The 25,160-nt window shown below is 43.8% G+C and overlaps 1 protein-coding gene across 1 annotated transcript in view; it reads left to right on the forward strand.

Moving 5' to 3' along the window:
• itih5 (inter-alpha-trypsin inhibitor heavy chain 5) overlaps window positions 1-23,927 on the forward strand; it is a 49,140-nt gene extending 25,213 nt beyond the window's left edge. The window contains exons 8-13 of the mRNA XM_038811887.1: window positions 8,054-8,225; window positions 9,290-10,135; window positions 11,532-11,585; window positions 17,570-17,686; window positions 19,039-19,416; window positions 23,512-23,927. Of these exons, the coding sequence (XP_038667815.1) occupies window positions 8,054-8,225; window positions 9,290-10,135; window positions 11,532-11,585; window positions 17,570-17,686; window positions 19,039-19,416; window positions 23,512-23,816 (1,872 nt within the window). The 3' untranslated portion in view covers window positions 23,817-23,927. The remainder of the gene's footprint in view (window positions 1-8,053; window positions 8,226-9,289; window positions 10,136-11,531; window positions 11,586-17,569; window positions 17,687-19,038; window positions 19,417-23,511) is intronic.
• Window positions 23,928-25,160: the final 1,233 nt, after the last annotated feature.

Below are 25,160 nucleotides of genomic sequence, written 5' to 3' on the forward strand. Positions count from 1 at the left end.
TGACATCATGAAAAGCATTCTCGATAACAGGAGAAACTTCAACTGAGGAAAATGCATTTCAGAAACACTGGTGCCAAAATAGAATCATCAAAGTAGCTAGATTGAAGGTGGAGCTTGAAACAGAGTCTCGAGTGGGAAGAAGTGTCATTGTGGGGAGGGAGTGACATAGGGGGTAATGTCATTGGACTTGTAATATAGAGGCCCAGAGAGGCCAAGGATAATCCTTTGGGCACATGGGTTAAAATCCCACCATACCAGCTGGTGGAATGTAAATTCAATTAATAAAATCTGGAATTTAAAGCTAGTGTCAGTAATGGTGACCATGAAACTATTAACAATAATAACAATCTTTATTATTGTCACAAGTAGACTTACATTAACACTGCAATGAAGTTACTGTGAACTAACAGTGCTAACCACTGTGCCACCATGCCACCTCTTAGAGCCCACCTCTGACCCCAACTCTTTTGTAATGGACCTAATCATTGGAACATGATAGTCAGCCACCCCTAAATGATCTGAAGTCTCATGGTACAATTCTCCGCTCATTTGTTTCAAACTAAACTCTGAGAGTTTAGCATTAGCTATGAGGAGCGGTTGAATAAACATGGTTTGTTCTCACTGGAACGACGGAGGTTGAGGGGCGACCTGGTAGAGGTCCACAAATTATGAGGGGCATAGACAGAGTGGATAGTCAGAGACTTTTTCCCAGGGCAGAGGGGTCAATTACTAGGGGGCATAGGTTTAAGGTGCGAGGAGCTAGGTTTAGAGGAGAACGAGGCAAGTTTTTTACACAGAGGGTAGTGGGTGCCTGGAACTCGCTGCCGGAGGAGGTGGTGGAAGCAGGGACGATAGTGACATTTAAGGGGCATCTTGACAAATACATGAATAGGATGGGAATAGAGGGATAAAGACCCCGGAAGTGTTGAAGATTTTAGTTTTGATGGGCAGCATGGTCGGCGGGGGCTTGGAGGGCCGAAGGGCCTGTTCCTGTGCTGTACTTTTCTTTGCTCTTTGTTGTTCTTTGAAATTATTTTGTGAATTGGGAGAAAGCAAGCCAATTTATTGGCCTATTTATTCCACTGTCTGCTGACATTTTCTCATGCATGACTCACTTGCTCATAAACAAAAGGCTGTAAGAGGAGACCATATGGGTGCCAACTCATGAGTCCTCTGCTTAACAAACGGCAGCTGTTTCACCAATTCAGGGAATAAACCGTTTAATTCAAGAAATTGAAGATATGGCATTTGCAATGTTTGTGATCTCCCAATGAGAGCGGGACAGGCATTGTAGTCAGTCTGATTGGAATTGACTGTCATTTTTAGCAGGGTCATAATTATAATCTAAGCAGAAGCATCTGCAATAACTCGTTTTTGATGCACATGAACAATGATGTCAAGGCAGGATTTGAAGTTATGTCTTGTAACCAGTGAAATGTCATTTTATCCTTTGCACTCATATAATCATAGCACGTTTTAGTATTTGCCTTGCTGCATTCTAGCATAAAATTTCACTTATTATCCATAATCAAAATGTAACCAACTTTTGGCTCACTTTATGTTCATACAAATTATCCCTATTCATTGGGATTATCCTAAATCCCTCTAAAATTGCTTGAAACATTTTGCTTGTCCATTATATTAACACTTCAGCTTGACAAATTACCCCTGGTATTAACTGCATGGCCTGTGTTACTGGAGGGTTGCAAACCACCAATTCTGGGAGCGCGGAGAAACACACATTTCCACCAATTTATCACGGTCAAGTAAGCTAAGTGGTTTCAACACACTTTGGAGCCGACATGTGTTATGGGAAAACATGGCATATTGCAAATGCACGCATTTCCCGTGAGCTGTATTTCTAATGGTCGTGTCATGGTCCAAAGGCCACCTGGAGTAGTGTATTCAGTCCTGGGCCCTGCATCTCAGGGTGGCTATATAATTGTTCTTAGAGGAGCAGGAGCACAGATTCACCAGAATGATACTGGGGCTTAGAGGGTTAAATCATTAGGGCACACTGCATACAGACTGAGGGGTGATTTGCTCAAAGTGCTTAAAATATTCAATGGTTTGTATTGGGTAGAGACAGAGAGATTATGGGTGGGATTCTCCAATAATGGGGCTATGTCCCCATGTCATTGTGAAAAGCGGTGCCAACCACTCCGGCGTCAATGGTCTTCGATAATGGTGAATGCTCCACTTCCTAGGGGGCTAGGTCGGCGGCAGAGTGGTCCCCACAGCTCCAGCCGGCGTGGAATGGCCAGCGCGGGTTCGCGCATGAGCGGAACGGCCGCCGTAATTCCACACATGCGCGGGAGTTCCCTTCTCCGCGCCGGCAAGGAATGTTCTACCTTTGGATCCAGGAAGGTGTTTTATTTCCTTTCTCTATTTGCCCTTGACAAGGTAATATTGAGCTGCCTTTCTTGAACCCTTGCGACCGGTGTGACAAAATTACTCTCACAAATGTTTCAGATGAGGAATTCCAGGATCTTGACACATTGGCGATTTGTGTCCATGGCAGGTTGGTGTGTGACATGAGGGGGAACTTGGATATGGTGATGTTACCACACACCTGCTGCCCCTGTCCATCCAGGGTTTGGGAAGTGCTGTCAAATAAGCCTTGGCAAGTTATTTCGGTAACTAGGTTGGCATATCTATTTGTACAGATATTACACTCAGCAGCTATCAAGCAGAAGCAACTACAAAGAATAGCAACACGAATGTTCAGTAACAGACAGAAATGAGCATAGAAACACCAGGCTCCCAGCCACTGTGCATTAAGGAAACCTGGTTTCCATGTGCTTCAGAGTAAGGTCATTTACTGCAACTGAAACAATTTTGAATCACCATTAATGTGGCGGCTCATTGGCAGCATAAGTGAATCAGGTGTAATACAGACATTCAAAGGAAACCATCCCTCATTGTTGGGAGCGCAGCAATATAAAATGTATGCAGAAATTTGATCCATCCCATTAGGTTTGATGGTTCATCAATTTGTGTGTCCCTTTGCCATTTTGTGTTTAGGAAGTAGCTGTTTCCAATTAAGAGGTTCAAAATCAAGGAAATAGCTCAGTAAGAAGTCTTACAACACCAGGTTAAAGTCCAACAGGTTTGTTTCAAACACGAGCTTTCGGAGCACGGCTCCTTCTTCAGGTGAATGGAAAGGCTTGCTCCAGAAAAAGCCGTGCTCCGAAAGCTCGTGTTTGAAACAAACCTGTTGGACTTTAACCTGGTGTTGTAAGACTTCTTACTGTGCTCACCCCAGTCCAACGCCGGCATCTCCACATCAAGGAAATAGCTAACTGCATAATTGGTCCAATGTTGCTCCCTTGACATCATACATGTCATAAAGCTAGAGGAAAAACAAAACAGTTTGTATAAAATATGAATGCCAATACTTGCTGGCTTTCTCTAAATGTTGCCACTTCTGTGAATTCAAGTCTCAAAATATTTTGGTGAATCTGATTGAGCTGGGCTGGAGTTCCAATTAATTGCAACTAACAAGTATAATTAATGTCCTCGGAACTGCACAATTAATGTTATAGGATCTGTCTCATTATTATTTCCTTCCCACTAAATCACTCCTCAACTGACATTTGTGTAAACTCATTGATTTATCACAAAATCCGAGAACACCCCAGCAGATTTTTGAAAGTTAAAAATTCCAAACACCTTTTCCGAAGTTTCGCGAAACCGTTACATATATATATATAGTTGCAAAGCGCAACCCACCATGATACAATTTACTGGATAGAAGTGAGAAAAACCTTTTCAAAAAAGAAATATTGAAATAACAAACAAAATAAATATTCGAAATCTGAAATAAAAGCAGAAAACGCTGGGAATATAAATAGCGGAGAAGAGAAAGAAGGGTTAACTCACTCCTGACGGAGGATCTCCACCTGCCTTCACAGATGCTGACAGCCCTATTGTGCATTTGCAGTATTGAGTCAGTTCATTTTCAGTAGTATATTTGGAAAGGTGTACAGCAGGGAATTGGAATTAATTTTACTTTGAAAGCAGGGCCGGGATTCTCCCCTACCCGGCGGGGTGGGGGGTCCCGGCGTGATGGAGTGGCGTGAACCACTCCGGCGTCGGGCCGCCCCAAAGGTGCGGACGTTGCCGCACCTTTAGGGGCCAAGCCCTCACATTGAGGGGCTAGGCCCGCGCCGGAGTGGTTCCCGCTCCGCCGGCTGGCGTGAACGCCTTTTGGCGCACGCCAGTCGGGCCGAAAGGACTTCGCCGGCCGGCGTAAGTCCGCGCATGCGCTGGAGCGTCAGTGGCTGCTGACGTCATACCGGCTCATGCGCAGGGGAGGGGGTCTCTTCCACCCCCGCCATGGTGAAGACTATGGCGAAGGCAGAAGAAAAAGAGTGCCCCCACGGCACAGGCCTGCCCGCCAATCGGTGTTTCCCGATCGTGGGCCAGGCCACCGTGGGGGCACCCCCCGGGGTCAGATTGCCCCGCGCCCCCCCAGGACCCCGGCGCCCGCCCGCACCGCCAATCCCGCCGGTAAGAGAGGTGGTTTAATCCATGCTGGCGTGAGAGGCTAGTCAACGGCGGGACTTCGGCCCATCGCGGGCCAGAGAATCGCCGTGGGCGGCCCATCGACCGACGTGGGGGGGGCCTGCTGACCGGCGTGGGGGGGGCCTGCTGACCGGCGTGGGGGGGCCTGCTGACCGGCGTGGGGGGGCCTGCTGACCGCCGTGGGGGGCCTGCTGACCGCCGTGGGGGGGGCCTGCTGACCGGCGCGGGGGGCCTGCTGACCGGCGCGGGGGGGGCCTGCTGACCGGCGCGGGGGGGGCCTGCTGACCGGTGTGGGGGGGGCCTGCTGACCGGCGTGGGGGGGGCCTGCTGACCGGCGCGGGGGGACCTGCTGACCGGCGCGGGGGGGGCCTGCTGACCGGCGTGGGGGGGGCCTGCTGACCGGCGCGGGGGGACCTGCTGACCGGCGCGGGGGGGGCCTGCTGACCGGCGTGGGGGGGGCCTGCTGACCGGCGTGGGGGGGGCCTGCTGACCGGCGCGGGGGGGCCTGCTGACCGGCGCGGGGGGGGCCTGCTGACCGGCGTGGGGGGGGCCTGCTGACCGGCGTGGGGGGCCCACCGACCGGCGCGGGGGGGGCCTGCTGACCGGCGAGGGGGGGGCCCACCGACCGGCGTGGGGGGGGCCCACCGACCGGCGCGGGGGGGGCCTGCTGACCGGCGAGGGGGGGGCCTGCTGACCGGCGTGGGGGGGGCCCACCGACCGGCGCGGGGGGGGCCTGCTGACCGGCGAGGGGGGGGCCTGCTGACCGGCGCGGCGCTATTCCCGCCCCCTCCGAATCTCGGGGGGCAGAGAATTCGGGACATGGTGGGGGCGGGCATGACGCCGGCCCCGGGCGATTCTCCAACCCGGCGGGGGGTCGGAGAATACCGCCCCAGATCTTTTCAGGTGGGGCTTTGTATTGCTTTGTTACGGAACAGGCAATGTTCAAACCTGCTAGTGTTGGGCAACATTTGCCAGGGACACACGGATCAACGGTCCAACCGCAACAAATCCTACAGTTACCGGGAAACTTGGCAGCTCCAGCAATAGCTGAAGAAATGCACTCGGCACATTTGAAAGAGAAGATACTAAAGTGTCCTCATTAGTTTGGAAAGAATGTGCATGTGACACTGGGCAGTGCCTTGGAGCATATGGCTTCATGGATGAAGTGTCTTCAGTCACATGGATAGGGGATTGTTCTCTTTAGAGAAGCCAAGATCGAGAGGAGATGTGATGTAGGTTTGCAAAACTGTGAGGGATCGACACAGAGTAGACAGGGAGAGACTGTTTCCGTTGGTGCCAGGGTTTAAAACCACAGGACACCAATTTTAGATGACTGGCAATAGAACCAATGGTGACACGAGAACATTTTTTCTTTACAGAGTGAGTGGTTAGGATGCTGCCTGGGAGGATGGTGGAGTTCGGTTCAAGCATAGTTTTGAGAGGAAATTAACAAGCACCTGAACGGAAGGATTTTGCAGGGTCAAGTTGTAAAAACAGGGAAATGGGACTGAGTTCCATGTGCAGAGAGCTGCCATGAACACAATGGGTCAAATGGCCTCCTTCTGTGCTGGAACTCTTCTATGATACTGTGAGATCCTTGCTATTAGAGTTTACTAAAATCCCAGTGACAATCTGGCAGGAATTCTCCGCCCCGCCACACTTCTGCCCCGACCAGCCGGCGGGATTCTCCGTTATGCCAGCCTGTCAATGGGGTTTCCCATTATGGGGCAACCCCATGCCGTCAGGAAACTCCCGGGCGCCGGTATAACGAAGCATCATGTTTCCATTGGCCTCTGTTTCCATTGAGTAAATCTAACAACTACATCCTTTGGCCTAACTGAGGCTAATATGCCAAGGACTTTGGGGAATGGAATGCTTTTCATTTCAGGCACGCATTCAGCAGATTTAGGATCAGAACAGCTTAATGCTAAATAAAACTTTTACTCTGTATCTTCTCCCCATGTTTGTGTTGGTTTCCTCCCACAGTCCAACGATGTGCAGGTTAGGTGGATTGGCCATGCAAAGTTGCCCCTGAGTGTCCAAAGATTAGCTGGGGTTACAGGAATAGGGCGGGAAAGTGGGTCTAGGTAATGCGCTCTTTCCGAATTCGGTGCAGACTCGATGGGCCAAATGGCCTCCTTGCACACAGTAGGGATTCTATGATTCTATGAACATTGTGCTCATTTCTCAGGCAGATCCTTAGAAGACCATCCCCTACTGCATTAGCGTGGCGCATTTCCACTTACCACAACTCATCTCAGTGCTATTGTCAGTTAGAAACGAGATTGAGACAGCACACTGTGGCGACTAGGCTGGACTGGCTGAAATGCAGGTACCTCATGATCTTGCTGCAGACCCGATGTAAACCAAGCGTCCCTTGAAAAGACCATCAGCCAGAGTTTGGGATTGGGTTTAATAGCTGTGTAGAATACAGTTCCAGTGTAATGTGAATCCAGTTTTATAAACATATCACCCAGAAGACACTTTGCCACCTGCCTCAAAATATGAAAAAAAGCTCCTGGTTGAGAATGAAGTAAAGGTATGCTGGAAGCAGAGCTTCAGTGAGGGAGAGTTTGATTTGTACGCTATAGTTTTTCTCGTTCATTTACAGAATGTGGGCAGCATAGGCAAGGTCTACATTTATTGCCCATCCCTAATTAATACAGAGAAGGTGGTGGCAAATAATAATCTTTATTATTGTCACAAGTAGGCTTACATTAACACTGCAATGAAGTTACTGTGAAAAGCCCCTAGTCGCCACATTCCGGCACCTGTTCGTGTACACAGAGGGAGAATTCAGAATGTCCAATTCACCTCATAGCTCGTCTTTCGACACTTGTGGGAGGAAACCGGAGCACCCGGAGGAAACCCACGCAGACACGGGGAGAACGTGCAGACTCCGCACAGACAGTGACCCAAGCCGGGAATCGAACCTGGAATCCTGACGCTGTGAAGCAACAGTGCTGACCACTGTGCTACCGTGCCGCCCTAGATTGCCTTCTTGAAGCACTACAGCGCATGTTGGGGGAGTCCGAGCAGTCTTGTGTGGCTTGCCGGTCCATTTCAGTCAGCTGTTCACAGTTACCCTGGGTCTGAATTCACACAAAGTCCAGACCAGGCAAGGAAAGCAGGTAAAGAAAGAACATCAGTAAACCGGGTGGGCTTTTCCTGACAATCTGGAGGTGTGATGGCAACCATTATGTTTGTTTTTAGTTTCCAGATATTTAAATTCCCCAGCATCTGTGGTGACGTTTGAAGCCCTGCCCTGGAGTAGTAGCCCGGTAATATACTACCATATAAATCACCGACAATGGTAGATGCTGTTTTTGCCACTCTGTCACTAATGGTCTCAGATCACTGGTGTAATATTGTTGCAGCATGACTTGTATAATACGAGGGGGGGGGGGTTGATAACTGATGTAATCAAATAGCGTGATCAGTATGTAGACGAGTGCATACTGTGATGAAACAGGGCTGAAAAAAATAGTTTCATTTATTTTATGGTGAGCGCTGTGCCTATTTTCAGACTAAAGAGGCCCTTTTCACCATACTGAATGACCTTCGACCCATTGACCACTTCAATATCATCAATTTCTCCAGTCGTATCAAGGTCTGGCAAAGTGGAAAACTTGTCCATGTCATTCGGGAGACCTTAAGAGATGCCAAGAAGTACATCTTCCAAATGTCACCTTCAGGAGGTAAAAGAGGCCGTCTGTTATTTTCATTCTGAAGCTTCTGATCTCTGATCTCGAATAGGAAATCTCTTTTGGTCTTTGGGACATTGTTTCCATGGAGGCAGCCCCCCCCCCAACCCCTGCATCAATATCGAGCTGAGCTGGTCACCCATTACTTGTGCACCCTGTTCTGACAACAGAAGAATTTTTATTATTTATCTGCGTTACATGAGAAAACTTAGTGAGTGATGATTTTTCCTGGCATGACAGAGATGCCTAGGACCAATTGTGAGGTAATCACTAAAAGGGGCTCTTGTGTTTTCCACATCTTGGTACGTAACACTTATTCTACAAGATCGGCTAGAGCTGTAAACAATTTCAACTTTCTTCATCGGTTTTTTTTGTGGCCTACTATGTTTTTTTTAAAGTGTTTTGCAGAATATTTAACATTCGTGCAGAGTTAGAAGTGGAAAACATGTCCGGTCCAGGGAACCTTTCAAGAGGACTTTAAATATAGAATCGGCTAATAATGAATAGACCAATTTGCTTCTTTTTAAAAGAGATTGTAAATCCCTTCCATTAACACAATTCCTCCTTCTATCCTGTGAGTTACAGTTCCTGCGTGGGCAGGAATCTCTTGCTCTACACTTCTCTTCCTGAGACTGACCACAATGTTGTGCGGATTATCTCTGCTTGTCCCCAGATCTGGCTCAATTCCCACTTCCACTTGCCTGCAGCCAGGCTCTGATGCTTCTCAAGCCTGGGCTGAAGTCCAATCCTTCGTATGAAGATGAGGCCTGTGAGGCCACAATCTCACCACACCTTAAAATGCGTCCTTGACATTTGCACCCAGCCTCCGCATAAACCAACGCCAGCCCAAATTAAAGCTGTAACCTGTATCCCTCGTACTCTTCAAATATTTCGTTTCCCAAATCTCTAAACGCTAAAGCAAAAAGCATTTGCGTGGGACTGATAGTTCTTTCAGGAAGTCTGCCTGGGTACACTGGTCCAAAGTGTCTCTTTGTGCGCTGTGAAACTCCAATGTTTGATGATGGCAGTGTTCTTCAACATTCTACTTTGCTTCCCAGGTACCAATATAAATGATGCCATCCAGACAGCATCTAAATTGTTAAAAGATTACATAGCTCAACAAGACAAGCGTGTGAGGACAGTATCATTAATCATCTTCCTGACAGATGGGCGCCCAACAATTGCTGAAATTCAACCTCGTAAAATCCTAAACAATACAAAAAATGCTGTTGAAAACAAGTTCTGCATCTTCAGTTTGGGAATAGGAAAAGATGTGGATTACAAGCTGCTTGAGCGAATGTCACTGGAGAACTGTGGAGTAATGCGGAGGATTGATGAAGACTCAGATGCAAGCGCCCAACTGAAGGGTTTCTATGACGAAATTGGAACTCCGCTACTCTCGGACATTCGCGTGGATTATTCTGAAGATTCAGTGGAGTACGTGACGCAGAATGTCTTCGCAAACTACTTCAATGGCTCCGAGCTTGTGATTGCAGGGAAGCTGATTAACAGCACTGTCGACAACTTGCACGTCCAGGTTACTGCGAGCACAAGTGACAAACGCCTCACGCTGGAGGCGGACGTGATGATCAATGACACCAGGAAAAGTTCAGACAACGCCAAGGGCAGGCCCAGTGATGCCAAGTTACTCCAAAGGGCATGGAGCTACTTAACAGTAAAAGAACTGCTGAGATCACGACTAAAGAGCGGCAGTAGCAGGGTGAAGGAAATTCTCTCTGACAAAGCAAGAAATCTTTCGTTGGAATACCATTTTGTCACACCCCTCACTTCGCTAAGTGTGACGAATTCAGGTGATCAGAGCAGTGCACCCACAGAGAACGTGATAAATGAATCTGAGGTGAAAGCTGAGAAAGCACAGGCTTTACAGACACTATCTAAACCAGGTAAAGTAGATCAATATATTGATTGCAGCTATCGGTCAGTAATTTGACTTATTTAATCAGCCAGATAAGCACTTTTAGAGGAGAATTTGGGCTGCTTTCCCTCTTCTGTTCCTCAATGCTATGATGTGGAGAAGCCAGCATGTTCTCGCCGGGTCCATACAGGAGCCTCATCAGGAACATTGGGAAGCTCTTTGGGGCTGGCGGGGTGTGCTGGGAAACTCGCAACAGATTTCACGACTGCGTGAAACGTGTTTTTGACCCGACGCCCGATTCACTGGGCCATCGGGATTCCCGTCCCTGGCAGGCAGCCCTGTAGAATCCCGGCCTATATGTGACCCTTTTAAAGTGTCCCGTGGAGCAAAATGTTGTGATTGACTGAAATCAATCAGAATATGCAAGGCAACCGTGTCACAAGATGCAAATATTCATTTGATTACATTGGAAATGCCAATCGAAAATGCAATCAAGAAATAGTTTTGTCCTCTGGAAAGGAAAAGCATTCGATTAAAAACCAGCAATCATTACAAGACTATCCAATCAAATTCTTCAATTCTCAAATCAGCAAGTAGCACAAAACTGACCAATCCAATCACTCAAATATTTCATGTTCTGTGAATGGCCACTTTGGGTGGAATTTTCTGGCCCCATTGTGGTGGAGGCGGTACTGAGGCCCACACTGTGGCGAGCCGTTTAAATATCTATTGACTTTGGCAGAATCAGAAAGTCTCGCCGGTGGGAAGGGTCATAACTCTAACCCCCCTCTTTGATTTCTTTCACCTCCCACCACAGATGCTTGAAATTGAATCTTTATGGTGATGGATATATCAAAATGTCACAGTTCTACTTGAACTTTACCAGTAAAGTTCGCCATTGTATATTGGAAGAATCCTGACTTGGTTCTCACTCTCTTCAATCTTCTTTGTCCAAAACTTGGATTAGTTGATTGAGGCAGAGACTTTGAGCCACTATTGACAAACCTGTAGGGACACGAAGGGTGCACCATGCAAGTTATAGTCTTCACACATCTTTTAAGAAAATACAATAACTGGAGTACACACCACAACCCATAGTGTATGATCATTCAGCAGAAAGGATTCCTTCAGTGGAAGGTCAGTACAAACTCCTGAAAGATAACGTAAGTAGCTGTGTACAGTGTTTTTTCGTAAATTCCACTGATCTTCCAGAGGGAAATCGGGAGAATCCTTACTGAAAATACTGGCTCAGAGTGCCTCAGAAAGTCAGTACCTAAAGAGTTAAATATCAATTCCAAGCATGCTAACATTTTAAGTAACCATTTGAAGTATTCATCAGAAGGCATAGTCCAGTTAATTGCGAGATGTTAATAGGGTACAATTAAGCTCAACAATTAGTTTATCATTGACATTTCTTTGTCCAGACAGCACTTCCTTACAAGAGAGAAAGAAAATGGTAGTGGTTTCAAAAACGTCAGGTAAGTGCTTCAGCCTTGAGCCGCTTCACCAAAGGCCCTCAACTGGTTATTTGGAATAACTGCTTCGAGTCTCAGTCAGGACAGAAATTACAGTCATGGTTACACCAGACTGCTAATTACACAGGATCTGCCTGTTTAAATTCAACGAGAGGAGCATTGTCAGGGGCACCGACTTGCTACAGTTTGACTGATTGACTGTGCAGAATTATTAAGATCTGAAAGAAAAAAAATCAGAAATTACAAAAAGGACCCTTTCCGCTTAGAGAACGGCTTCTTGCTCTAACAGATAACAGTTGATGATATAAATCCTGAAATGACGGTGTATATACATTTACATTGCGATACTGAATGGATTCTTATGAATTCCCATTGCTGGCCATTTAAATTGAATATAACAGTGCCCAATATAATAAAATAATATAACAGTGTACAATATAATGAAATAATATAACAGTGTACAATATAATAAAATAATATAACAGTGCCCAATATCATAACATAATATAACAGTGTACAATATAATAAAATAATATAACAGTGTACAATACAATAAAGTAATATAACAGTGCCCAATATCATAACATAATATAACAGTGTACAATATAATAAAATAATATAACAGTGTACAATATAATAAAGTAATATAACAGTGTACAATATAATAACATAACAGTGTACAATATAATAAAATAATATAACAGTGTACAATATAATAAAATAATATAACAGTGTACAATATAAAACATAACAGTGTACAATATAATAAAATAATATAAGTGTACAATATAATAAAATAATATAACAGTGTACAATATAATAACATAATATAACAGTGTACAATATAAGATCATAACAGTGTACAATATAATAAAATAATATAACAGTGTACAATATAATAAAGTAATATAATAGTGTACAATATAATAACATAACATAACAGTGTACAATATAACAAAATAATATAACAGTGTACAATATAATAACATAACAGTGTACAATATAATAAAATAATATAACAGTGTAGTATATAATAAAGTAATATAATAGTGTACAATATAATAACATAATATAACTGTACAATATAACAACATAATATAACAGTGTACAATATAATAAAGTAATATAATAGTGTACAATATAATAACATAATATAACAGTGTACAATATAATAAAATAACATAACAGTATACAATATAATAACGTAATATAATAGTGTACAATATAATAACATAATATAACAGTGTACAATATAATAAAGTAATATAATAGTGTACAATATAATAAAATAATATAACAGTGCCCAATATAATAACATAATATAACAGTGTACAATATAATAAAATAATATAACATTGTACAATATAATAAAGTAATATAACAGTGTACAATATAATAACATAACAGTGCACAATATAATAAAATAATATAACAGTGTACAATATAATAAAATAATATAACAGTGTACAATATAATAACATAATATAACTGTACGATATAATAAAATAATATAACAGTGTACAATATAATAAAGTAATATAACAGTGTACAATATAATAACATAACAGTGTACAATATAATAAAATAATATAACAGTGTACAATATAATAAAATAATATAACAGTGTACAATATAAAACATAACAGTGTACAATATAATAAAATAATATAAGTGTACAATATAATAAAATAATATAACAGTGTACAATATAATAACATAATATAACAGTGTACAATATAAGATCATAACAGTGTACAATATAATAAAATAATATAACAGTGTACAATATAATAAAGTAATATAATAGTGTACAATATAATAACATAACATAACAGTGTACAATATAACAAAATAATATAACAGTGTAGTATATAATAAAGTAATATAATAGTGTACAATATAATAACATAATATAACTGTACAATATAACAACATAATATAACAGTGTACAATATAATAAAGTAATATAATAGTGTACAATATAATAACATAATATAACAGTGTACGATATAATAAAATAATATAACAGTGTACAATATAATAAAATAACATAACAGTGTACAATATAATAACGTAATATAATAGTGTACAATATAATAACATAATATAACAGTGTACAATATAATAAAGTAATATAATAGTGTACAATATAATAAAATAATATAACAGTGCCCAATATAATAACATAATATAACAGTGTACAATATAATAAAATAATATAACATTGTACAATATAATAAAGTAATATAACAGTGTACAATATAATAACATAACAGTGCACAATATAATAAAATAATATAACAGTGTACAATATAATAAAATAATATAACAGTGTACAATATGATAACATAACAGTGTACAATATAATAAAATAATATAACAGTGTACAAGCTGACACATCTATTAAAACACTGGACAGAACAATTGCCCATATGTATTAAATATTTGTATATTAATGATGTTGGCCTGTTTATTAGAAGGTCAATGGGCAGGATTCTCTGCCTTCCCGCCTGCCTGGTGACTGGGGAATCCCACCGAGCTCAATGGACTTTTCCATTGTCCGCATCTTGACCGTGGCAACCTTGCGGCGGACGGGACGGAAGAATCCAGCCCAATTTATCTTCAAAGCTGTATTTGCAAACTGTCGCCAAAGTTTTTTTTGGGTATAATTTGGTATTATATATGGTCTATTTTATAATGTGACCAAATCATTTTTGGTGTGGGAGTGTTGGTGTGAACAGAAGCTGCGAAGCAGAGATTGTGGCTTCAGGTACAGTCAGCCTAAGGTTGAAGAATTCGGGTCACTGAAGGCCCGCTCCGCCCCCGACTGGCCGAATTCCCGACGCCGTGGATTTTAATGTGGTCCGGCCACACTAGTGTGGCGGCTGCAGACTCAGTCCACGGCCGACCTTGGTGGGGGGCGGGCTGATCGGAGGACAGGGGGAGCCTCATATTCGGCCGGGCAATGTTTGTGCAGGCGGTCAGGGCCGGGCGATCGGGGGCTTTATTTAAAGGGTCCAGCTCTGCCGTCCAAGTCCGCCATGGAGTACAGCGCGGTCGCTGGAGGCCGCCACCGTGCGCATGTGCGGCCTTCGACCCGGAAATGTGGGTACCCATATCTGCAAAAACTGCTAGATCAATGCCGGGTCCCTGTTCGCCCCCTGCAGGGCTTGGATATATGGCCCTTTCATGCCAGTTTTTCCAGCGTTAATCTCCACAGTTTTGATGCCGGCGTGGGGACACAGTCCCAATAACGGAGAATTCACCCCGTGACATTTGACTTTTGCCTTGGAGGGAGGGGCATTCAATGAGGATGGATAATGGGACATTACTGGTGATGTCATGGCATTCCACTAAAGGCAAGGGGCAGCTGAGTGGGCAGCAAGCTTCCATTCCTCCAAAAGAGGGAGGGGGGGGGGGGGGGGGGGGGATTGAAGGTAAATATTTGAATTAAACGCTGTTAAAGATGCAAATGAATGCACCGTAACCTTTTCAATTAGTTTGTATAATCTAGGGAGCTCCTTGTATGTCTGTGCTGAAGACATTTCACAGTTGACTGCTGGAGGGCCTGTGTGAGAGGCTGTGTCTGACTTTCCACATTCACCTCTGCTTTGGTTCTGGCCTTTCCTTGATAAATCCTCAAAAGGCTGCCCGGTTACATGTTCTCAGCATGAGGATGTGAACCCTTCCAGTCAGTGAGCTCGGGTGAAAGCATGTTATTCCAAGACCCAATCTTAGATTTCTTAATTATTTTAATCTTCTGTCATTTTATTCTTGATCCCCTCTCCCTCATTTGGACAGATGGTTCCATTCTCTGGCTTGACGGGCCTTACATTGAATCAATTTCAGATATATCTGTGCTACAAATAATATTCTAAATGTAACTGCATGCGATCTCAAAAGCTAAAAATACTTTAAAATTGCTGTTTTGTTCAAGTCTTGATTTCATTTGAGAAACGCAGAGGAAGGTCATAAAGGAAAACAGGAGAGAGGACTCATCCGAAAATAGCAATTAGATGACACTAATGCTGGATTGTTAAAACTCTTCAGGTTACAGAAGGAAGGGATAACTGAGGGAAGTGAAGATTTGTTTTTCCAATTGTAAAATGTGTTCCCTCTCGCAGAAGGTCATTCATCTCTCCAGACCACCTGGATTGATGGGGTCTCCTTCACGTATTTAGGCTTTTTTTTAAAAGTCCATCTTCACACACACACACTTGTTTCCCCCGCTGGGAAATAGTGAGGAAGGTAGTGGAAGAATTCCCAAGCGGATTATCAGCTCATTGAACCTCGTTATGAACGTGCTTTCTGTGGGCAGAAAGTCCTGACGGTGGACTTGAACCACAAACTTCTGGTCCACAGGTAGGGATGCTATCACTGTGCTTCAAGGCCTCCATTTTGGCAGCTACGTTGTACCAACAAAAAGAACAGGACATTGTTCTGACCAAATTCCTACCTCAGCTGATGCCACTCAAGGCAAATTAAGCAGCCATTCATCTCATTGGTACATGGGGGGATCTTGCTATTTGCAAAATGATTGCCATATTTGCCTGCATTTAGATACACGCATTGGGCTGAATTTTCCTGTTTGAGGTATGAACCCAAAATCAGGCTGTCTTGACCAGGTGCTCAAGCATGTGCATGGTGGACCGTCAGGTATGAACTCCTGGGCGGCATGTGGCCCATTGGATAGCTATGGGACTGCGGCGCTGAGGACCCGGGTTCGAATCCCGGCCCTGGGTCACTGTCCGTGTGGAGTTTGCACATTCTCCCCATGTCTGCGTGGGTTTCACCCCCACAACCCAAAGATGTGCAGGTTAGGTGGATTTGCCACGCTAAATTGCCCCTTAATTGGAAAAAAAATTAAAGGTATGAATTTCTGAGGGGAGGGCAAATGAAGAAGCTGCCTCCAGGAGAGTCACCAATTAGAGATGGCAGGTGTGCTGAGAATGCGGGAGGGTCAGTCAGAGAGCCCATTGTGAAGGGTGGCCGGCAGATCCACTGTGGATCCTGGGGTGAATGGAGAGGAAAAGACAGCACACAAAGGTCGCAATGCTGCCACATGTTTGCTGGGACTGGCAGCTAAGGTACCAAACCTCAAACCAAACAATGTCCGGTGGATCGGCCTGGAGGCAACAGGCAAACAATTGCAGGGCTTTGCCTGCAAAGTCCTGAGGGTTTCTCCTTTAAAGCGACCACCGCATGGGAATCTCTTGGTGCTTCCAGCTCCTGTTTTCTGCCCGTCGCATCCTGTAGGTTGGCAGGCTGCAGATACAATGGAGGTCCCATGTCCTCCCTGCAATATAGCACAACCATTCAAAATTTTTCGCTAATTGCCTCAATAATTACCTTAATTGACTTTCCGCCACTTACAGCTGTGTTGCCAAGTCTGTGTGCATCCTGTCCTTGGAGCATGGAGGAGGTGGGAGCATGTCCATTTGCATTTTGCAATTTTTCCTGCCCCGCCACCCCCTCCCGTCCAATCGCCTGGAAACGTGCCTCCCAGGAACTCATTTTTTTACAACGTTGAGAAAAATTACTGGTTGAGATACTTCCTTCTCTTTTTAAAAGTTGTTACTAACAATTGCAAACAAGTAAACTGAAGGTACTATTGCAGCAAACCTGTTTACTGTATTTACCTATTTTATGATGCTGGCACAGTCGTTAGCACTACTACCTCACAGTGCTAGGGACCCGGGTTTGATTCTGGCCTCTGGTGACTGTGTGGAGTTTGCGTGGATTTCCTCCGGATGCTCCGGTTTCCTCCCACAGTCCAAAGATGTGCAGGTTACATGGATTGGCCATGCTAAATTTACTCTTAGTGTCCAACAGTTAAGTCGGGTTACGGGGATGGGGCAGGGGATTGGGCGTAGGTAAGGTGTTCTTTCAGAGGGTCGGTGCACACTCGATGGGCTGAATGGCCTCCTTCTGCAGTGTAGAGATTCAAAGAATATTTGATTAAACTGTACCATTTGTTTGCTATCCAGCTGATGGAGATCCTCACTTTGTTGTTGATTTTCCTTTGAGCAAGATGTCCATATGCTTTAACATCGACGGTGAGCCAGGTAACATACTCAGACTCGTGTCCGATCAAGAGAGTTCAGGTAAGGAGCAAACTGAAAAGGTTTTAAAAGCTTTATTACACATCCGTCATCAAGATGAGAATCATAGAATCATCCAGCACACAATGAGACCTTTTACCTACCATGGGTTTACTCCGGGTGCTCCTGTTTCCTCCCACAAGTCCCGAAGGACGTGCTTGTTAGGTGAATTGGACATTCTGAATTCTCCCTCCGTGTACCAAACAGGCGGCGGAGTGTGGCGACTGGGGGATTTTCACAGTAATGAATACACATATGCTCACACACACAGACACAAACACGCAGGTACGCATGCATGCATGTACATTCACACACGCACACCGCACACGTCGCTTCACAGGGTCCCAGGTTAGATTCCCGGCTTGGGTCACTGTGCGGAGTCTGCACGTTCTCCCCGTGTCTGCGTGAGTTTCCTCCGGGTGCTCCGGTTTCCTCCCACAAGTGCCGAAAGACGTTCTGTTAGGTGAATTGGACATTCTGAATTCTCCCTCCGTGTACCCGAACAGGCGCCCGGAATGTGACGACTAGGGGCTTTTCACAGTAACTTCATTGCAGTGCTAATGTAAGCTGATTGGGATGCTAATTAAAATATTATTCTTAATAAAAACATTGTTATAGTGTATTGAGTGACATTTTGGAGAAAGACCAGTTGCGGGATTCTCCGTCGGCAGGTTCCTCCGCTTCGCCGGCAGTGCACCCACACCTATGGGTTTCCCGACGGCGTGGGGTGGCCGCAGTGGGAGACCCCATTGGCCGGCTGTGGGAATGAAGAATCCCTCTGCCAACGGACGCGCGGGCCGCAGCGGAAAACGGGGCTGACGGGATGGAGAAACCCGCCCCAGATCCCTTTAAATATGTAGGCCCTGGATTTCCATGGGATTTTTCTGACCTCCCTCTGAGATTGGTGGAACTCACAGAGATGGACTAAACAGGAATTTGGGGCAAGCATTGCGAAAAATCAGGGCCATACACGATGAACAATTCCCCCTCGTTTGAGAAATGTATCAGTCATCTCCATTATCATAGCACCAAATCTTGAATTTTGCTTATCAGGAAGAACACTTGAGCCACATACGATACAGCTACGTTTGCCAGACCTCAGGGTGACTAAACGTAAATGCCGCCGGATCTAAAACGAACGGAATCACTCTAATTTTGTGGTTACTGGCTAGAAAAAGGCTTGTCTGCTTTCCGCATCCAATCAAATGCAAAATAATCTGTTGTCTGTTGCTTTGCCTCCAGCCATTGTGATAAGTGATTTCAAAAGGGAATGTGATTTGCAGGAGTCTTTTCAGCATGGTCATGATTTTAATGTTGAGATGTCTAATCATGATAATATCTTGTGTTGTTGGCAGGAGTGACAATTAATGGGCAGTTGATTGGAGCTCCAGCGCCTCCCAATGGACATAAGAAGCAGCGCACCTACTTCAGCATCATTACCATCATTGCCAGTAAACCCTCCCGCTCCTATATTGAAATCACACCTCATAAGGTCGTCTTTGACGGCCGAGATAGATTAATCTTGCCGTGTGATAAAACCATAGAGGTGCAGATTGAAGGTTTAGTGGTTTCCGTGATTGCCAAATCCAAGGTCACCGTGACGACACAGGAGTTCATCTCCTTTGTTATCCTGCTCCATCAATATAAGAATCCTGCACCCTATCAAAGAGACCACCTGGGATTCTACATTCTCAACAGCAAGGGACTCTCCTCTAATGCTCATGGACTCTTAGGTAAAATACCTGCGTTTTTCAAATAATATATTGTGCTGGTGTGTGATGTAATGATACTTTTTAAAATCGAATCTAACAAAGTTTCTTAAGCTATGCCATTTGTTATGGACCAGGGTTTAGAGAACCCCAAAGTGTATCATGGAGTTCACCTGACCCACAACTTTTAATAGATTGTGGTATGGGGAACACACGGCCCACTCTACAGGAGTGGTACAGCAGAAATGGAAAAGTATTTTTGAAAGCAAAACAATGTTTATTCTATGAACTCAAGTTAACCTTTTTAAAACATACAGTGAACCTCTTAGCAACCATTAATTCAAATACAACCCCCAAAGACTACAACACTAAGTAAACCTTTAAGCTTTCCTTTTAACATCCATACGACTTAAAAACAAAACCTTTATCAGAAGCACATCAGGTTAAAGTCACTACTGAAAACATTTACAATTCTGAATTCACCAAATGATCAAGAGATAGTCTTTTGATGGCAGAGAGAACAGCAGTACACCTGCTTGGTCTGGCTTCAGCTCCAACACTGAAAACGAAACTAAATCGCACTCTGCAGCCTGATCAAAAATGAAAGTAAAAAGCTGACAGACAGCCCAGCTCCACCCACTCTCTGACGTCACTGCAGTAGTAAACACCCATTTCTTAAAGGTACTCTCACTACAGATATTTATATACATACCCATTTATAAACACCCATTTCTTAAAGGTACTCTCACATGACACATTACAGGTTACATCATACATTGGCGATCTTAACAAAATAAGTTTATATATTATGGGGCTATGGTAATATCGTCATGATGTTCCTGGACCAATAGCTGTGACTTGGACGAATGATTCAGTGTTTCAATTCCATCGCAGCTGGAGGAATTTAAATTCAATTAATTAAATAACAGAAATCAAAAGCTAGAATCAGCAACGGTGACTGTGAAACTACTGATTTGTTCCTAAAGCACCCCGCTTCACTCATGTTCTTTACAGAGGGAAATTTGCTTTCCTGGTCTGACCAAGAAGTGACTCCACACCCACAGCCATGTGGTTGATCCTTAATCGGTCCTGGAACGACCCAGCAAGCCATTGGGTTACAAGTAGTCATCGACTTTTCAATGTTCGAGTTATGATGCACAACATTTGTACACTGACACCCTTTTTCGACTTTCCATGTCGATTCTGACCTCACGGTGCCAGGTCAGCGGTGTTCATACATGTGCACCGATGTTCAATTACTGTTTAATGCACATTTGCAGCACTTGATGCCTTTGTTTTTCCAAACTCTTCCTTAAAATTTAGATTTTCTTGTCCCACAACAATGGCAGAAAAGTGCAAATCTGGTGCAAACGATGTTTCTTCTTTTAAGAAGCGCGGATCAGTTACTATGGAAACAGTAATGGAAATAATGAAGAGTCTGATGCAGGTGAGACGCACACTGAAATTGGTCGATCTTTGAATATCCCCTTGACGAATAGTGTGACAAATGTAAAAGACAAGCAGGAACATGTTAAGGGTTCGGTTCCTAAGCTGTCAGCTGTGATAATTAAGCAGCGTGTTGGACGTCTTGTTCAGGTTGATCAACTGTTAATAGTTTGGCTGGAGGACCAAAATCCACGCTGTGTTCCTGTGAGTTTAGGCATAATTCAGGGAAAGGCTAGGAGTCTTTATGATGATCAAACGATCTAGACAATTCTAACGCTGAACCTTTTCATGCAAGGAGGGGCTGATTTATGCATTTTAAAGCAAGGGCCAATTTGCATAACTACAATGTCGCAGGTGAAGCTGACATTGCTGATAAGGAGGCAGCTCATTCTTTATCTGGGACATTGGCTGGAATCATTTAAGAGGGTGGGTATTGTGCTCGGCAAGTTTTTAATGTTGATGCAAGTGGGCTCTTTTGGAAAATGCCGTTGAGAACCTATATCGCCAAAGAGGAGAAATCCATGCCAGGTTCCAAAGCTGCTAAAGGTAGATTCACTCTTCTGCTCAGTCCCAGTGCTGCATGCATTAAACTTAAACCTTTGCTTGTGTACCAATCAGAAAACCCCCAGGAATTTCAAGGGATATTCCAAGGCATATCTCCCAGTGATATGGAAATCCAAACGTAAGGCGTGGGTTAAGAGCGCATCTTTGCGAACTGGTTTAACCATCATTTTTGCCAAGCGTAAGTGATTATTGCGGTAGAAACAATCTTGCATTTAAAGCATTGCCACCCCTTGAAATGACACTGATCATCCAACCACCCTTGATTGATGCGCATCCTGAGATCAAAGTAGTGTTTATGCTCTCCAATACCACCTCACTGTTGCAACTCATGGATCAGGGAGTAACTGCGTCATTTAAAGCGTGCTACCTTTGGCGCACATTTTCCCAGGTCAGCAGAGATGACCATTTTCCCAGGCCATCAGAGATGACCATTTCAGAGGGAAATCAAGAGTCAGCTGTATTGCTGTGGGTCGGGAGTCACGTATGATCCGTCTGAGTAAGGTGTCATGAGATATAGGGTGGATACGTGGGTTTGAGTAGGGTGATCATGGCTCGGCACAACATTGAGGGCTGAAGGGCCTGTTCTGTGCTGTACTGTTCTATGTTCTATGTTCTAATGTCACTTTAAGGAATGTTTGTCTGCTCATATTACTGCAGTGATGTCAGAGTGTGCGTGGAGCTGGTCTGTCTGTCAGCTTTTTTACTTTCATTTTAGGCTGTTTGCTGCAGGGTGTGTTTTAGTTTCGTTGTCAGTGTTGGAACTGAAGCCAGACAGAGCAGGTGTACTGTTGATCTCTCTGCCATGAAAAGACTATGTCTTGATCATTTGGTGAATTCAGAATTATAAATATTCGCAGTAGTGAGTGTAAACTTAATGTGCTTCTGTTAAAAGATGTTTCTTTTGTCTTCTGGATGTTGTTTGGGAACTTATTAAGGATTACTTAGTGTTGTATTCTTTGGGGGTTGTATTTGAATTGATGGTTGCTAAGATGTTCACTGTATGTTTTAAAAAGATTAACTTGAGTTCATAGAATAAATACTGTTTTGTTTTAAAAAATACTTTTCCATTTCTGCTCTACCACACCTGTGGAGTGGGCTGTGTGCTCCCCATACCACAATCTATTAAAAGTTGTGGGTCAGGTGAACTCCATGATACACTCTGGGGTTCTTTAAACACTGGCCCATAACAAAGGACATCAGATTCTCTTTCGTAAAAGGATGGTAGTGAACAAAATGGGCTTTTGCAACATTCCAATAGTTTAGTGGTCACCATTACGGAAGCTAGATTTTCATTCCAGGTCTAATCAACATTCCCCAGCTGCCATAGTACGATTGAACTCATATTACTGGATCATTAGCCCAGGTCCCTGGATTACTGGTCTAGTAACAACGCTGTGCAACCATAGTACAGAGCGTAGAATTCAGCAGCAGGATTGGTGCGAAGGAAATGTTCAATCGGGTCACATAATGCATTAATCACGGAGGATTGCATTTCCTCACCGTAATGTCTCGAGTTTATGCCTGAAGTTTATAAATACATGTGTAATTGAAGAAAATGATGTGCAATATTTCATCAAAGCCCAGCGGACAGACTCAATGTTTTATTTTATTCCCACGGACAACTGTGGCACACAGAAACGTGGCATTTACGCATCCCTAGGATTCCATATGGGAAGAAGGATTGCATGAGTCACGTAAGCTAATAGCTAACGATACACCATGTAAACATTAACGAAAAGGAGGTAAGTTACACTACAGAGTTCTACACAGTCGACAGGGTGAGTTGGCTTTCAATCAGGAAGTCTGAAATGCAGCCCTTTCCAAAGATTTCCAGGCTTCACTCACTAATCACAGCCGGCCTCTGTTAAAGACAAAGCACAATTTGGGAACACCATTAGGAAAAAGAAGGGAGAAAATTGAATAAAGCAAAGTCCAATTCCCACTGCCTTTCAAAATCTACGCGCCGTTCTATGCCTTTCACTAATTCTTTGTATTTTACCGTGAAACATTGATCTCCTATCCCCAATCCTGCTTTTTAATGGGTTAAAGTGTATTGTTCCATGTTTAATTTCAGTAGCTGGTGTTATTGTGACAATATTTCTCCTGCAGGACAGTTCTTGTACAGCGAGGTACAAATCACTGAAACAGCTGTAAAGACAAGTGGTTCAGCAAGACAGCAAAATCAAACTCAGGCCGAAGGAAGTGAAAAGTCCAAAGGGTCGGTGGCCATGTTAAATATTAAAGATCGACTCGTGCCTGTGGTGAGAAAGCAGAGACGGATTTACAATGGGCAGCAACAGGTCGACTGCTGGTTTGCCAAAAACAATGCTATTAATCTGATTGATGGAACTTACAAAGATTATCTGGTGTCAAATCTTTTTGAGACAAGCACAAGCAGTTCAAATCAACTTTAACTTCAATGGGTGGGAATAGAATATAACGTCCATTTTTTTCACCACCTTCGAAAGCTGTTGCAACTGCGATATTTTAGTTGGCTTTTGCACAATTACAAATGTCATGCTTTGTTTCTATGGTAACCGCATCGTTTATAAGACTCCACTCCAGATGTTCTCCTGAGATTCCCATTGATAGAAAACATTTTAAAAGCTCAGTCTGTCGCCAAGATTTTTGAAGACATAATCCAAAGAACTGTTTTTCAAATGAGAGAACCTATTTGTGTCCAAGGACCCTCCTGAAACGAATTTGCTTTGCGACTTTTGGCAAAATAGCCAGCCCGCTCTGAACGATGAGTAGGAAAGACATCACGGGTTTGAACCCACTCATCAACGTGTCCCCTTCCCCCAGTTGCCTGCCATTTCGAGCCAGACTGGACTGAATCACACACATTTTCCAAAAACATAAAGCTAGACTTCCCCTTTCTGTCTAACCTTCCAACTGGATGTCCAAACTAAAGCAACAGACAAGTGACCTTGAAATGAAAGATCAACAAGACTTGTGTAGGGGTTAGAAGACGTCAATAACAATGCAGTAAAATGTATGTCTAGCAATTAGATTTGCTGATATTCAGGACAGACTCTTTAACACGTGAATATAACTTTCCCCTGATAAGGGCAGCACGGTGGCACAGTGGTTAGCACGACGGCGAGGTCCCAGGTTCGATCCCGGCTCTGGGTCACTGTCTGTGTGGGGTTTGCACATTTTCCCCGTGTTTGCGTGGATTTTGCCCCCACAACCAAAAGAGGTACAGGGTAGGTGGATTGGGCACGCTAAATTACCCCTTAATTGGAAAAATGTTTTAAAAAAAACTTCCCCCGATTGCTATTTTAATGTAGGGTGTTAAGCAATTTATTTTGAATAACCCCATGGGCAGAAGAATCTCTTGTAGGTACAGTAAATGTTCATCTGCTTAAATTGCTAATGGCAATTTCTAAAGTTCATAGATTAGCAGATACAGTTCACTGACTGCCCTCCAAGACTATCATTGGGAGAATGTTTCAGATACACAGCAGGCGCTCCCTCCATATCATGTATGGAAAATGGTTCAAGAGTAACCAAGAGCAGATTTGGATGGTAGCTCTGCACGGATTTAGTGAAATTGATCTGTCAAAAGACAATGAGGCTGGTATATATGTCGTAAAAGCGATATTGTGCAAGTTAGAGGAATGCCACAGAACGCTCTGATCAAACTATCACCTTGAGTCTAGTTCTAATCATCCAAACACAAAGGAGTCATTCAGATGTGAGGCCACTCGTTATAGCATCAGTGAATTGACTGATGAGGAAATACTGAAGAATTT

Source organism: Scyliorhinus canicula, chromosome 11, assembly GCF_902713615.1.
Source record: "Scyliorhinus canicula chromosome 11, sScyCan1.1, whole genome shotgun sequence".
Classification (NCBI taxonomy): domain Eukaryota; kingdom Metazoa; phylum Chordata; class Chondrichthyes; order Carcharhiniformes; family Scyliorhinidae; genus Scyliorhinus; species Scyliorhinus canicula.